General features: G+C 34.2%; 1 protein-coding gene across 10 annotated transcripts in view; it reads left to right on the forward strand.

Annotated features, from left to right (window-relative positions):
• SLC9B1 (solute carrier family 9 member B1) overlaps nucleotides 1–7,520 on the forward strand; it is a 62,393-nt gene extending 54,873 nt beyond the window's left edge. For 6 of the 10 annotated variants that reach the window (XM_074322940.1, XM_074322921.1, XM_019738899.2 and 3 more), the window contains 5 exons: nucleotides 230–336; nucleotides 1,209–1,358; nucleotides 4,936–5,044; nucleotides 5,583–5,719; nucleotides 7,180–7,520. In XM_074322940.1, coding sequence (XP_074179041.1) covers nucleotides 230–336; nucleotides 1,209–1,358; nucleotides 4,936–5,044; nucleotides 5,583–5,719; nucleotides 7,180–7,392 — 716 coding nt within the window. In that variant the 3' untranslated portion in view covers nucleotides 7,393–7,520. The other 4 variants (XM_074322947.1, XM_074322950.1, XM_074322925.1 and 1 more) reach the window with 4 other exon arrangements.
• The last annotated feature ends 7,809 nt before the right edge of the window (nucleotides 7,521–15,329 follow it).

A 15,329-nucleotide genomic window follows, 5' to 3' on the forward strand; every position in this document is an offset into this window, starting at 1 on the left:
GCAGGGGGAGGTGGGAGAAAGGGGGAAAAATTATTTAAGAGTACATATTTAATTTATCAAATAGATCTGCATATGTTTTCACATTTATTAATATTAAAGGTCCATTTTTTTGTATATTCTATAAAATAAATACCTTTCTTCATTAATCACCTAGGTTTGATTTTCTGATGTGTTGGGTATATAAAAATATTTCTCTATGAAATGTTTTCCTTATTGTGTGCCCTTACAGGTGATATACTTAGAAACATCATTGCCTCTTTTCGGGATATAATTATCGGTGTGATTGTAGGAACTGTTTTGGGAATTTTTGTTCAGTATTTTCCAAGTAGAGATCAGGTAAATAAAAAATTAATCAGTTTTTAAAAGTATAGTATTGGACATTTCTTTCAAAAATTTGAACTTTTAGAAGATCCATGAAATATTAAATTTAATATTTAATTCTCTTTCCCCAAAAGTAGCCCCAGTGCCTACTCTGCATAAAACTGAGGACAGTTGTGATTGATATAGGTCAATGGCCTTGAGTGAAATCTCTGCTTCCTGATTTGGCAAATTAAAAATATTAGAAAAATGTACTTAATTCAGAGTACCTTCTCCATTCCACCCCACCCCTTTCTTCACTAAATTGTCTATTGACTTCTGACAGTTTTTCCTAATTTTTTTTATCTCACATTTTCCCTTAAACATTTTGGGAGAGATAGATTCCCATTTATCTCTGCGTGTTTCCTGAGTAAAATTCACTCCCACTCCCTTTGACTAAGGCAATACTATTAAACTTAACCCTTTCCTGCCCTGAGGTATGTGCTATTATTCTTGTATTTCTGTAATTTCCATCTTGATTTGTCTATAACAATTAGCTGTTTTAGCTAAAGAAATATTCAGAAATTTATTTTTAAGAATTCATTGGATATGTTATATGGAGCTGCAGGTTATATGGGTCTCTTATTTCCTTCTTCACCGTGTATTAGAACCACTTTACTGACATTAGTATCAGAGATGTGGCAGAAGATGAAACTTAATGATTACAAATTTTGTCACTTGGTATCAAGTCTACTAAAATATTCAGTGAGTGAAGCAAGTCAAAGTTCTAGACATTATTTAATGTAACGTATAGAGACGTGGTCTCAAAGGGTCAATGATAAATGATAGATAACGTAAATATTGTTATCTGTTTAATGTAAATTAATTTATAAATATTTATCTAATTCTAGACAAACATTCCATTGAAGAGAACATTCCTTGTTTTGAGTATGTGTGTTTCTGCTGTCTTAGGCAGCCATCATTTAGGTAAACATGCAGCTGGAGGATTATGCACACTAGTGTTGACTTTCATCGGAGGGATGAAGTGGTCCAAAGAAAAGGTGAATATTTTTAACACACCATTTTTTAGATAAAATAACTGCATTTTTTACATCTACAGCGGACATTTAGGAAACTTCCTTGTTCTAGTTAGAAGATATTCCAGAAGTTTATGTCTTCAAGGAAGTATACAAATCAATAAAGGAAATAAAGTATTTAGGAAAAGGACCAGGACATACACTAAAATGCAATCAGGAGTTGAGTTATCACATCAGGCCTTTTTTTCCCCTCCAAGTTTATACAATATGATTATATAACTTTTATTCACTTATTTTATTCATTATAATTTTATGCAGTTAATACTTGAAAACACACTCATAAAAGATTAAAATAATACAGAAGATTCACATTTGGAATACTATGTAAAAGACTACTTTTCCCCACCACTCCCAAATAACAACCCCCTTCCCAGAAATAATCATTTCCTCTAATCAGTCCTGTATTTGTAGACATTTAGATCACTTCCATTTTTTTATTATTACAAATAATGCTGCCATGAACAGTCCTGTTTATGTGTCTTTTTGCAAAGTCCAAGTAGGAATATATTCCTGGAAGTGGAATTGCTGGATTTAGAAATGGTATGTTTCTATTTTGATGGGTACTGCCAAATTATCCTTTTAAAAGATTTATTTAATTACACTGTTTAGTTACACTATTTATTACCAGCAATGTAGAAGAGTCCCTAATACCTCAAACCATCAACAACCCTGGATATCATCACTAGTTCTATTTTTTTTACAGTCTGATGGATAAGAAACTATATAACATTGTGGAATATTACTCAGCCATAAAAAAGAATGAAATCTTGCCATTTGTGACAACATGGATGGACATAGAGGGTACTACCCAAAAGTAAATAAGTTAGACAAAGAAGAATAGACACTGTATGATTTCACTTATCTGTGTAATCTAAAAAACAAAAGCAGACTCATAGATACAGAGGACAAACTGATGGTTGCCAGAGGGAAATAAGAGGTACAAACTTCCAGTTATAAAATAAATAAGTCAGAGATGTAATGTACAGGGAATATAGTCAATAGTATTGTAACAATTTTATTTATAATGTCTTTTGTATGGAAGTAATATTTCCTATAGTCAAACCTGTCAGTTTTTCCTTTTTGATTCAGTATCTTATTTAAGAAGGATTTCTTCATTCAAGATGATAAATATTATAATATCTTCTATATTATCATCTAATACTTTGGTAGTTTTTGTTTGTTTTTGCATTTAGTTCTTTGATCCATCTGCAATTTATTTTTATGAATGCTGTGAGATAAGGATGTACGTGTGTGTTTATACAAGGTGTGATCAAAAATACGGTAAATGTCTACATTTAAAAAAAATTATTACAGTAAAAGACACATTGCCATTAATCCCCCTCAAATATTTCCCCTCTCTTCCAACACGCTGTTCCCTCATTCTTGCCACTTTCTGAAGCAGTTCTGGAAATCCACTTTCATGATTGTCTTTATGTAGTTACGCTGTCGTGGCTGCCTCAATGTGCTGAATCAATTCAAAACATTTTCCTTTCATGGTCATTTTGACTTTGGGGAAGAACCAGAATTCACACAATGCCAGATCCAGTAAACAAGGTAGATTGAAGACACACCATATTGTTTTTATTTGACAGAAATTGCTGTACCAGAAGCGATGTGTGACACAGAGCATTGTCACGATGCAGGATAAAGTAAAGACACTCACAAATAGAGGACTTCCAGAACTGCTTCAGAAAGTAGTAAGAACGATGGGATAAGTGTTTTCCAAGCAAGGGAGAGTATTTTGAGGAGGATTGATGGCAATGTGCCTTTTACTGTAATAAAGTGTTTTTATTCAAACATTCACCATATTTGTTGATCACACCTCATATACATGTATTCATAAACATACATATATAAATACATATAATAGATATATACACATAAAGGTAAACATTGGATGGTCAGTTATTGCCAAATTATTTTTTGACTAATCCATGAATCATTCAGTGATCTTTAAATGCCTTTTTTAATATGATCCAAACTCACATATGTCTAAGTTCATTTCTGGAATCTGTTTAATCCTACTTATCTGTTCCTATGCCACTACCACTCTGTTTTAAATCTATTTTAAATTATAAATCATAGTTGTATGTTGCAAAATCTAATATAGAATATTGCCTCTTATTATACTTATTTTTAAAGTATTTCTTGGCTGTTCCTGCTCATAGTCTTTCTTAAATTTTAGAATCAGCCTGAGAAGTTCCCTACCAAAAAAATCATGCTGGCATTTTGTTTAGTATTCCAATAAAGTTATACAAGAAATTAAATGGTTAATAATAAATTACAATTAGATAAATTAAAAGAAACCCACTACAATTCTTTTTTTTTATGATAGAGGAAATCAGACAGAAAAAAATAGACTTTAAAGATTAAAAGTAACAAATAGGATAATGTGCTATAAACAAGGAAGAGTAATAATTGGTTCTTTTTCATTCTTTCTTTCTCTTTTAGACTTTACTTTTATAAATAGCCATCGGAAAACTCAGACATTAGGGGAATAGTCATGAAGGTAGTCTAAAATCGCTTCGCCCAAGTTCCTAGAAAAGAGTCAGAACACTGTTAGGTCACAGGGGCCTTTGTTGTAACCACATCACTGGGGAAGTAGTACTGGGAGAAATTTGTTCCCAGAAAGGGAAGCCGGCAGTCAATCAAATAAGAATCAATTATGTGTTTTTGGTTTGTTTGTTTTAATTTTTTTTTCAGTTACAGTTGACATTTAATATTATTTTATTATTAGTTCCAGGTATACAGTATAGTGGTTTAACATCTATATAATTATGCAGTGATCCTCCCCATTAGTCCAGTACCCACCTGACACAATACGTAGTTGTTGCAACATAATTGACTATATTCTTTGTGCTGTACTTTACATCCAATGACTATTTTGTAACTTCCAATTTGTACTTCTTAATCCCTTCACCTTTTTCACCCAGCTCCCCAACCCTTCACCCTTTCGGGCAACCGTCAGTTTGTTCTCCATATCTATGAGTCTGTTTCTGTTTTGTTTGGTTTTAAGGAAAAAATAACTGAAGTTTTCAACATGGGTCCTTTCAAAACAGGCCTAACAGATTCCCAGAAATTTTTCCTAGTAATTTAGGACATATCAGGATTCATTTCCATGGGATTGGGTTCTAGGATAATTGTTAGTGAAGACTGCCTTCCCCACACCCTTTTGAGAGCTGAAATGTTTGCCTGATCTTGAGTATGTTCTCATTAGGATGATGTAGTTCTGTCTCTGTTCTGCTACCTTACAAACAAAAGCTGGACCTCTTGCTGAACCATCAGAACATGTCTGGAGCTCCAAAGACCTTACTTGTTCCGTGACAAAATTACCAAATATTTATATTTTATAGCTTTGTAAATTTCTTTTGATCAAATTTTACCTAAGTGTTAGAATTAATCAACTCAATTTTTACTGTTTTAACATTTCTCCTATAAATAAACTATCTTAAGTTTATTTATTAAGAGAGACTTTAAATTTCTGAAATGTAGTTATTTTTATGTGCCACAGAAACTAAAAATGTGTTACTTTCTTCTACAGATTAGAGTCCAAAAAATTATGTCATCTGTATGGGATATTTTTCAACCCCTTCTTTTTGGTTTGGTTGGACTGGAAGTATCTGTTGCATCTCTTAAATCAAATGCTATTGGTAAGAATGATTAGAGGCACAAAAAATACAAGATTTGAAAATATTTAAGGAATCTATGAATAACTTTTATTTTTACTTACAATGTGTCTTTGAATGCTACAAGGATCTTCTTCAGAAACTCATGTTGAGACAGTAACACACATTTGCTCTTCTTGTTTGCTCTTTGTATCTTCCCTGAGTGACCTGAGGAAATGGAGATTAGAATTCTTTTCTGAGGGGAAATGTGAGATACCATGAGCCTCGTTTGAATGCTTTCATTTATAGTAAAAGTTCAAAGTCTGTTAACTCAGAATTAAATAAATGTAATCTATCTTATTTTCCATGATACCACCACCATCAGATAATCTCTTGCACTTTACATAGAGGCTTCAATCATATTTGTATTTTTTAATGATTGTTATTTTTACTTTAAAAAATAAAGGCACAAAGAGGCAATAGCCTTAAAATGTTTTCAACACTTTTACAAGTCATAGCTTCGGACATAAGGAACCCCTTCTTCCCAAGTATTTTGTTATTTATGTTTGTTTTTATCTGTTAGGCGTTTCTGTTGCTACCGTGTGTCTGGCATTATTGGTTCGAATTTGTTTTACATTTTCACTGATGTCTTTTGCTGGTTTTAATTTTAAGGAGAAAATATTTATTGCTCTATCGTGGATGCCCAAAGCTACAGTCCAGGTAAGAACATACTAAATCTTTCTAATAATTTTAATGTTGATTTTTTTAAAATTCTAAATGAAAAATGTTTGCGTAATCACAAAATGTGGGCTATTATCTTTACTTTTAAAATGCTTGATTGATCATAACTACTCATTAAAATTAACGTAATCTTTTAAAATCTTAATTTTAAAAGCAATTCTCCTGAAATTGAAAAGTGTACTTTCAATGACAAATACTTCCTGAACTTATTAAAACGTTTTTTTTCCATTTTCCCAGGACATAAAATAAGAGTATACCTGAATATTGGAATTTTTACATTTTGCTGAAAATTACAGAGCTAAATATTATGATTTTAAAGTAGAGAAACATTGATTCTTTTAAAAATATATCTTTCCTACCACTGCCAACCACTCCACCACACATGAATGACTATACACATATTATTTTTAGTCATACATTTAATTTGTATAACTATTTGATTAATGACTGAATCTCCCCCACTAGATAACACAAGAAGGACAGGAACCATGTCTTGTTTCTGTTTTTGTTTTTTTCATTATTTTTTTCCCTAATACTTAAAAGAGTGCCTAGAAAGCAGGAGGAACACAATAAAAAGGCATTGTGTGCCTACAAGAATGAATGATGGATGAATGAATGAATAAAAAGGAAGACGTAGTTTTGCAATCTAATTCAGTGATATTCTCCTCCTACTGAAAAAGGCATTGCTGCTTCCTATTAGAGTCTTTAACCTGGCAACATGTGTTTATTCCCTGAGTTTCTTTTCTCCGTTGTTATTTCCAAGCAAAAGCTTGTGAGCCTCCATGCAACAAAATTCCCTATGTGTCATGGTTAGAAAGCAGGTCTGTGCGGCCAGACTTCCTGTTTTGAATACCATGTTAGTTGCCTGTAACCTTATTGACAATTACTTCACAATCTCTCGGTGCCATTTGTAGATTTCAAACCTCTTGTCAGTTTTACTATATCACCACACTGCTCCCCAAATAGGAGGAACAAGAAGATGATCAACGAAGTCCTAGTGAACCATAAGAAACCTTAGTGTTTTTTGTTGTCTTGTTGCAGCCAAAGACCAAGTGGTCCATTGTAAAAGCAAATAAAGAAAACCCTGGTTCACTTAGAACTCAAGAGTTCTGAGAGTAATGTGAGCACTCCAAACAAACAAACAAACAAAAATTTAAACAGGGAAAAGCTAAGATGACAAGAATACAAAATCAGCCCCAAAATGTCTGTATGCTGATTTGTCTCTATTTCACTCTTCCTCCAGATGTATTTGCTAGGAAGAGCATAGAATTGATGAGTACCTTATAAAAATTTCTCAGCACTTTAAGTCTTGCCTCTTTTCTAGTAGTATAGTACTGTTTTGTTTATTTTAAGAGAGCCATTTACTTTTATTATATTTTAATTCTGTTTAACATTTTTCATTATGCCTCGCCTTCCTCCACCACCCCACCCAAATGCAGGCCGTATTAGGTCCCCTGGCTCTAGAAAGAGCAAGAATCAGCGCACCCCACTTGGAACCATATTCAAAGGATGTGATGACAATAGCATTTTTAGCCATCTTGACAACAGCTCCCAATGGAGCTCTGATTATTGGCTCACTGGGGCCCAAATTACTTACACGCCATGATCCAAAGGAAATAACACTGGAATTGACAAGATTAGAACTTCATTAAAAAGTTCATTTGCCATCACCTGCCTGCTTCTCTTAATGAATTATCTCACATGAGGGAAAAATAAAAAGGAACAAATATGTGAAGACTGCATAGAAGCAAGGATTTAATAAATATGTGATTTGACTACAGAGCTTTCCTATGATTTTTCATTGCAATGTTAATTTAATGGAAACGATATAAAATAGAATGTCCTAGTATTTACCTATTTCAAGAACAGAGTAAATTTGTAAATGCCCTAGGAAAGTTTAAAATAATCCACCAGCATGAATTTACTCCCCAAATACCAACCAAGTACCTCTCTCAGTTGCCTCCTGCTCTAATAGCCCTCTGAACCTCAGTGACCCTCACTGACCACATCATCATTTCCTGTCCTCTCACCAACAGTTCCACTCTATTAGCTCATCTTAAGTTTCCTTTTTCTTTCACTGACAACATATTGCTTAAAATTCTGTTAGGAACAATGAATATGAATTCCAATCAAGTAGTCACTGGATATGTACATGCCCTCAAAGAGGGAGTGTAATGGGGCTCCCTTTGTCCGAGGGCCATTTTTACAGAGGGATTTTGTTGCGAGCCCTTAAGAGACAGCACTTGAAGCTGGCACGGGAATGAGTGCCTCAGTCCTGAAAGAGGAATGTGAGCTACACACCACAGAATACACTACTGCTCACCCCTTGTGCCATTTGGATCTATTGCTTCATATAATTTCACTGCATCTAGGAAAAAACCCCTCCAGGATTCTTGGTTTCTTTTGCTGGGGAAATTTATGAAAGAATATTAGTGGAATAAACTACAGCCCCTTAGCCCTTGGCAGCTGGTCTTACACCCTCAACTGACCATTTCCTGCCTCTACTACCTGTGTGCTCTCTGTCCTGCATTCCTCCTGCCCTCAGTCTGCGGCACCTCTGCTGGTCTCGGTCACTTAGCTGGTGGGGTGGCCCAGCTCAGCATCCCTCAGGCATCTGAACCCAGATCACCATTCCTTCTCCACTCAATGTAGGACGCTGTACTCATGCGTGGCTACTACACTTGTCTACTTAAATCGAGCCATAAAAAATTGAACAAGAGGTTGCCTAGACATCCCCCAGTAGGAATGGGTGCCAGACATTCCTCTCTGCTTTCATTTTGTAACAGCTTTGAATTGTAACCACTGATCTTTTTATTATCTCTATGATTTGCTATCTAAATGAAATTTTTACTGTCATTTAATTTGGATTTGTTTCTTTGGGGGACATATTAGGTATCTATAATTTTAGGATTGGTGTATCTTCTTGGTGAATTTTTATTTATTTTTTTATTGTGTAGTGTATAAGGGGGTGAGTTTGAGCATTTTGTGACTGATCAAGGAAAAAGCTATGGCTTTGAGGTGCCACTAACACACAAGCTTTCTTTGGGTGATACTTTGACAGGTTTGAATGTTGGGGAAAGCTCTAACAGCATGAGACCATCCAGAGGCTTAAGGCATGGGGGCCATCATCCAGAAGGGAAGGAAGGCAAGGGAACTCCTGGGTGAGAGGGGGTTTTGGAATCTCTGGGTCAAAGAATTCCCCAGGGTAGCAACAGCTTAGAATCTTCATAGTCCAAGCCTTATTTTATCTGTGGCAAGCAGAATTTGGATGCAGTTTCATAGGGTATGTAAAGCAGGCAAGCTCTAAATGGCTAAAAGTGTGCCGGTTTGTGCTATGTTTAAAACAATTGGATGTGTAAAATTTTGGTCTGGTGCCAGTGGGTTTTGAGCTAATGCATGTCAGTCTCCTATGAAGAAATAAGCAAACCAGGGGCTAATACACAGAGGCTATCTTTGCCTAATGTACATACCAGGTAGTGACTCTCTTTATCCCTTTTTTCACTCACCATTGATTTTTTTTTTTTTTTTTAGTTTTGTTTTTATTGGTATTATTTTGGTAAAGTTTCAGTTTATTGTAGTCTGCTATCTTATTTATTATTCAAACTGCTCTAATAGAAATTTTACTTCATTCTTTACTCCCACTGAACTAAAACTGCTCTCAGTAAGGTCATCAATGAACTTCAAGTTATCAAATCCAATTAATGTTTTAAATTTTATTGTGTATATGCATGTTTAATTTGTATAATTTCCAAATGAGCTATCATACATGGAATTTAGTATTTTGCTTTCCTTTTGGTTTGCTTACTCTCACCTCTTTCCTCTCTCCTCTCTTTTTCCATCAAAATTCCCATCTTTACTCCACCTAGCCTCTCCAAATGATGTCATCTTCATTTGAATATATTCATCCCCCGTTTTCTTCATTCTCATAAAATTAAATACACACATACACATACACACCCCAAAATAAAAGTGTGTATATATACACACATACACACAGACATGGGATTCAATGTGCCGTAGTGCATCTTGCTTTTTTCACTACTGCATAGAAATATTGAGTCAACTACTGTGGCTCTAATTTTATTTTTGAATGAGTTCAATGTTGTAATTTTAAAAATACACATATTCATATTCATGCATTCTGACTTTGTTTCCAGAGGATTTCTGTAACAAAGAATGTATTTCTTCACAAATATTACCAAATCATTTCCCAAAAAGACTGCAATAATCTATTTCTCACCACTATGGATGAAAAAGTTACAGTTCACATCTGTAATAAGTCTAACCAAAAGTAACCTCACAGGGTGATCTAAACATAAATTCCTAACCATGCAGGTCAAGGTAGGTAGTCACACCTCAGACCTATACAAGGTTTATCATCACCTTAAGCCAGCCCTGTCCATTCGTGTGCATCTAGGTTAATACACCCTTGAAATGCCTCTGTTGCAGACCCCTTGGAAGCATATCCACCTTCAAGAGAGCACATAATCTTCTAAACTATCCTGTAATGCAATCCATGCCTTTCTTTCTCCCATGTAATCTTCCTTACATTCCTTCCTTAATTCCAAAGTTATAAAAGTAACTTCAAAACTGTCATTCTCCGGACCATTTAAGATCTTGCTTCCTGACATTTTTGTCACTTTGGCTCATATAAACTCATAAAAATTCTCTACAGGTATGGATGTTTCTTATGTTGACACTGTCCATTTTCATGTGCTCATTGTATAGTACATATTATCATTATATATTCCATAATACATACTAGTATGGTACAGGTGTTACCTCTTCTTCTGTGACCCACATTGCAATTTCCCCCATATTAATTATGTATTAATATTTGACTTCATTTATCTCTTTTGCCATATAAGTATTAATTTTTGCCACGTAGGTTTTCCGTCTTTAGTCTCCTATTTTTTTCTTGCCCTCCACCATCCCCCATCTCTCTTTAAAAATGATTTTAAAATCATTTTGTGTGTCACATCAAATACTTTAGTGCCAATTGGAATCCAATTTATTTTCTCTTTGAATTGAAATACCACGTCATATGGGGTATGACAATTAAGTTCACGAACTTGTTGCAACAATGTTGTTAACCTTGTCTGATATCAGAGGGATTATTCATTATGAATTTGTACCAACTGCACAAACAGTTAACCAAGTTGACTATTTGGAAGTGCTGAAAAGGCTGCGTGAAAAAGTTAGACGACCTGAACTTTTCCCCAACAATTCATGGCTCTTGCATCACGACAATGCACCAGCTCACAAGGCACTGTCTGAGGGAGTTTTTAGCTCATAAACAAATAATTGTATTGGAACACCCTCCCTACTCACCTGATCTGGCCCCCAGTGACTTCTTTGTTTACCCGAAGATAAAGGAAATATTGAAAGGAAGACATTTTGATGACATTCAGGACATCAAGGGTAATACGACAGCTCTGATGGCCATGCCAGAAAAAGAGTTCCAAATTTGCTTTGAAGGATGGACTAGGCACTGGCATCGGTGCATAAGTTCCCAAGGGAGTACTTCGAAGGTGACCTTAGTGATATTCAGCAATGAGGTATGTAGCACTTATTCTAGGATGAGTTTGCGAACTTAATTGTCTGACTTCGTATATTAAAGTTTCATCTATATCTAAATTCTCAATGATTTCCTACCAATCTTGTTTATTCTTATTTAATACAATGTTTCTATAGTTTTTTGTTTTGTGTTTCTTTATTAGGTTTTCACACTAATGTTATTCTAGCCATAGAAAATAAATTGGGGAGTTTTTCCCTTTTAAAAAATTGGAATAATTTAAATAACATTGGAATTATCTTTCTTGCAATCCTAGTACTTTTTACATTATGGATTTTAAAAATCACTTTTCCATTCTTATTTGATAATTGGTCTATTAACATTTTTAAATTTCACCTTGGGTTACTTTCGATCATTTATGTTTTCCTAAGAATTTATGCATTTTTCCCTAGATTTTCCAATGTATGGCTATACAGTTGCACGCATTATTATTATTATTTTGGGGGCTGATACTTATATAGAAAAACTTTATATTTAAGCTCGACGTACATTTTAAAACAATGTGTGAGAAGATTCTCAAATTACATTTCAAATGCAATTGTTAGAACCTCAGAATCACGAGTATGAGGAGTACATCCATAAAGGAGACACATGCCTTGTATGTTCTAGTGTTGAAAGGCCTCAACTACCACATAAAAAGCAACTATTTTTTTTAACAATTATATCAAAAGTTTGGTAATCAGAAAACTGTTTTAAGCACTTTCCATCATCCTAACAGATTGCTACCCATTCATAGACATTTTGCTAGTTTTCAATATATTTAAGGAAGTTGGTTGAGGGTTTGGGGCTGTCATGTAACATATTGTACCTTTTCCAATTTAGAATGTAAGAAACATAGGGAATGGTGGACATTTTATCCTGGTTAGTGTTTACACATTACATACAACTTTCAGAAATGGATTATTAGAGTTAAGTGATAGATGATGCTATTTTTGTTCACTAGTTACCCTTGAAATTCTGCCCTCCATATTTAATTCTGAGGTTAATCAATATCTATACACTCTGTAAATAATACAAGGACTTCAGAATGCCCTAACTCTAATAACCTGCCTTGCAGATAACATACTATTGTTATCCAGCACTTTTGTGCTACCATTTTTAATCCCAAAACTTAGATAACTGATAAACACATAGTCTTTGGATATATCTCAGACCTATCTTCCAAAATCATTTCCCTTTACCCTAAAATACATTCTTTAGAAGTTCCTTTATTGGGTGATTGTTGATAGAAAACTATTTTTTTCTGAAAATGTCTTACTTTGCCCTCATTCTTGACAACAGTTTGAGACGTCTGCTGTAAAATTCATTCGTTTATAAGTGATCCGTCTTTTCTCTTTGGTTGCTTTGAGCTCTTCTTGCCTTTGGTGTTCTGTAGTTTCAAAACGAGGTGTCTAGGTGTAATTATCTCTCTTGCTTGCTTGTACTTTTTGGATCTAGGGATTTACATATCTCATTTCTGCAAAATTCTTAGCCACTTATCTTTTCCTACATTGTCTTTCCCTCATTCTCTTTCTATAATGTTTATGTTAAGCTGATTCATATGAAATTGTAATTTTACAGATCAAAATTGATCCAATATTGGTAATCTCATTTGGTTCAACCTAAAGACCTTCTGTAACTATTTTCTGTTAACTCCGCTTTCATATTTTCCATTTTCTCATCTGAGATGCTCTCTGGGTAACTGACTTTATCTTCTATTTCACTATTGTCTTTCTTCAGCTGTATGTAAGTGCTGTTAAGCACATTCCTTGGGTTTTTAATTTTAATGACTTTTTAAAGTCATGTTTGATAGTCTCATTCCTTATTCATTGTTAATCCATTTTTTCATCTCTTAAAAACTTTGCATATACTTATTTAATAGTCTATGTCCAACAGTGTGGTATCTAAAGTGCTTTGTAGGTCTAAATCTTACTCTTTGGTTCTGATGCCTCTCAAACTTTTGGTAATATATTTCTTTTTGTTTGCTACTTTTGTTTTGTTTTGGTTTGATTTTGTTTTGGAGGGGGTGGTAAAGAATTAATCTGTAGGAATCTTGAGGGGCCTAAGTTAACAAAGTTTCATCCATGTAGAATGTTGCATACATTTTTAAGTGAACGTTTTTCTATCTTCATCTTATTTCATTTTTTGGCAGCATTCAATATAGTTGAAAACTCTGTACTTCCAAGTTTGAGTTTCTTCAATTTGTTCAGTGGGTGTTACGGTTCCTATCTTTAGTGTGATAATGCAGAGGCATGCATGATGGATACTAATGGAAAATTCCAGGAAATATGAAAATTTAGTGAATTGTCTGTTGACATTTTTATTTTCTCACTAGGGTTCATTTCTAGTACAGGATAATGCCACTTATTACCCTTTCCCCCTTTCTGTATTATTTTGGAAAATTCCAAATTTTAATCGAGGTCAGGAATTTGTTAACCTCATAGCTGATCTATTTGTCATCAGTGCTCTATGAGAATAGTCACAGATACACTTTTTGTAAGTGAAGAATCAAGCATTTAAACCAAAGGAAAGTTAGTGATGTCAATTCCGACTGAAAAACATAGCCATGAGTCTCTGAACAGATTTTCAATGTCCTTCAAGACCATAACTAATATTAAATTGCATAACAGAAATGCTAGTAATTAATATGGACTTTCTACTTTTTATATTAAAATACTTGATACGTGTCTTTAGAAAACTGGATTTCTGTAGAAGATAAAAGTAGTTGACTTTCTGAACATAATAAAATGAGCTTCCATAAAAGACTTTTATGACACACCAAAGCAGAACCTCAGATGATGCAGCATAGCTAAAAAAATAAAAACTAAAAATAAATGTGGGAGTCTTCTACAGTCCAACACCTCTGGTGCAAAGGGCCAACAATGGACAGTGAGGCAGTGACAGAACTGCTGCTGAATGGTTTTTAAACATGATTTTAATCCTCTTTCAGGTGGAAGAGGTCATCTAACATGATTTCTGTGGTTTAAATCACTATTCTTTGATTTAGTTTTCCTTGTACTTTAACGAATTAGATTTTGCAGTGAATTAGTGATTTAACTTGAAAAATGTTTCAGCTGAATGGAAAAACTTCCTATAAGCCTTCCAATATGAAGGTGTTAAACTATTTTCTGTACAAACTTTCCACCTGGACGTACCACTTAAGTACTAAGATTTTAACTATTTGAAGTGGAAACTGGTATGTATCACCAAATGCAACATATATCCTGCCTTCTAAAATACCATAGTACTTAGCTTGATTCAAATTCATCATACATCGCTTGTATAATGTGATCACAGTAATCTTATCAGGAACTGTGGTGTGCAGGTCTCAAGCCATTTAGTTTTCTGTAGTTTTTAAAGCTTTTAATATTCACATAGTTTCTAGCCTTTTAACATTCACATTAAATTTATTTTTTTTTGGTTCTCCCTCCTGCTGTCAGCTGTCAGCTGTAGATACTTATTTGTTCTACATCTAGCAGGACCCTGTAGATACTTGTTTGTTCAGGAGCAGAAATCAGATAACCAAACTTGTTATAGAATCAGGTGTGAAGTAAAAATAAGCAGACTCTGAAGATGAGGACCTGAGGCACTCACTTCTGAATAAAGTACATGTGTACTGGTAACATCTCTCCTGCTCTTCCAGATTGGTGATGCTGTCACAACTGGATTCTAAATGAATGAGGTGCAATCAGATGTTTCTGGTAGGTAGTAAATAAAATAGCCACCATAATTTAAGAACCCTGTTGAACCGTAGAGTTTTGAGAGAGTAAAACTCTTTGCAAAGAGTCTGATAGCATGTTTCTAATGGAAGGATACATAAGGAAAGCAGAACTATATAGATCAGCAACTGGCTTAATTAGCTTTGCATAAACTTATGAATAAGTTAGGTTACAAAATACAAAAGCAATTTACTGAATCATCATGAGGCATTGAATTCAAAGCTGCATTGTAATGTGCTTTTCACAATAACTTGCTAAATTGTACATACAAATGAATCATTAATACTGCAAGCCTGCTCACCAGCTTTGCATACCT

Source organism: Rhinolophus sinicus, linkage group LG02 (assembly GCF_036562045.2).
Source record: "Rhinolophus sinicus isolate RSC01 linkage group LG02, ASM3656204v1, whole genome shotgun sequence".
NCBI lineage: Eukaryota > Metazoa > Chordata > Mammalia > Chiroptera > Rhinolophidae > Rhinolophus > Rhinolophus sinicus.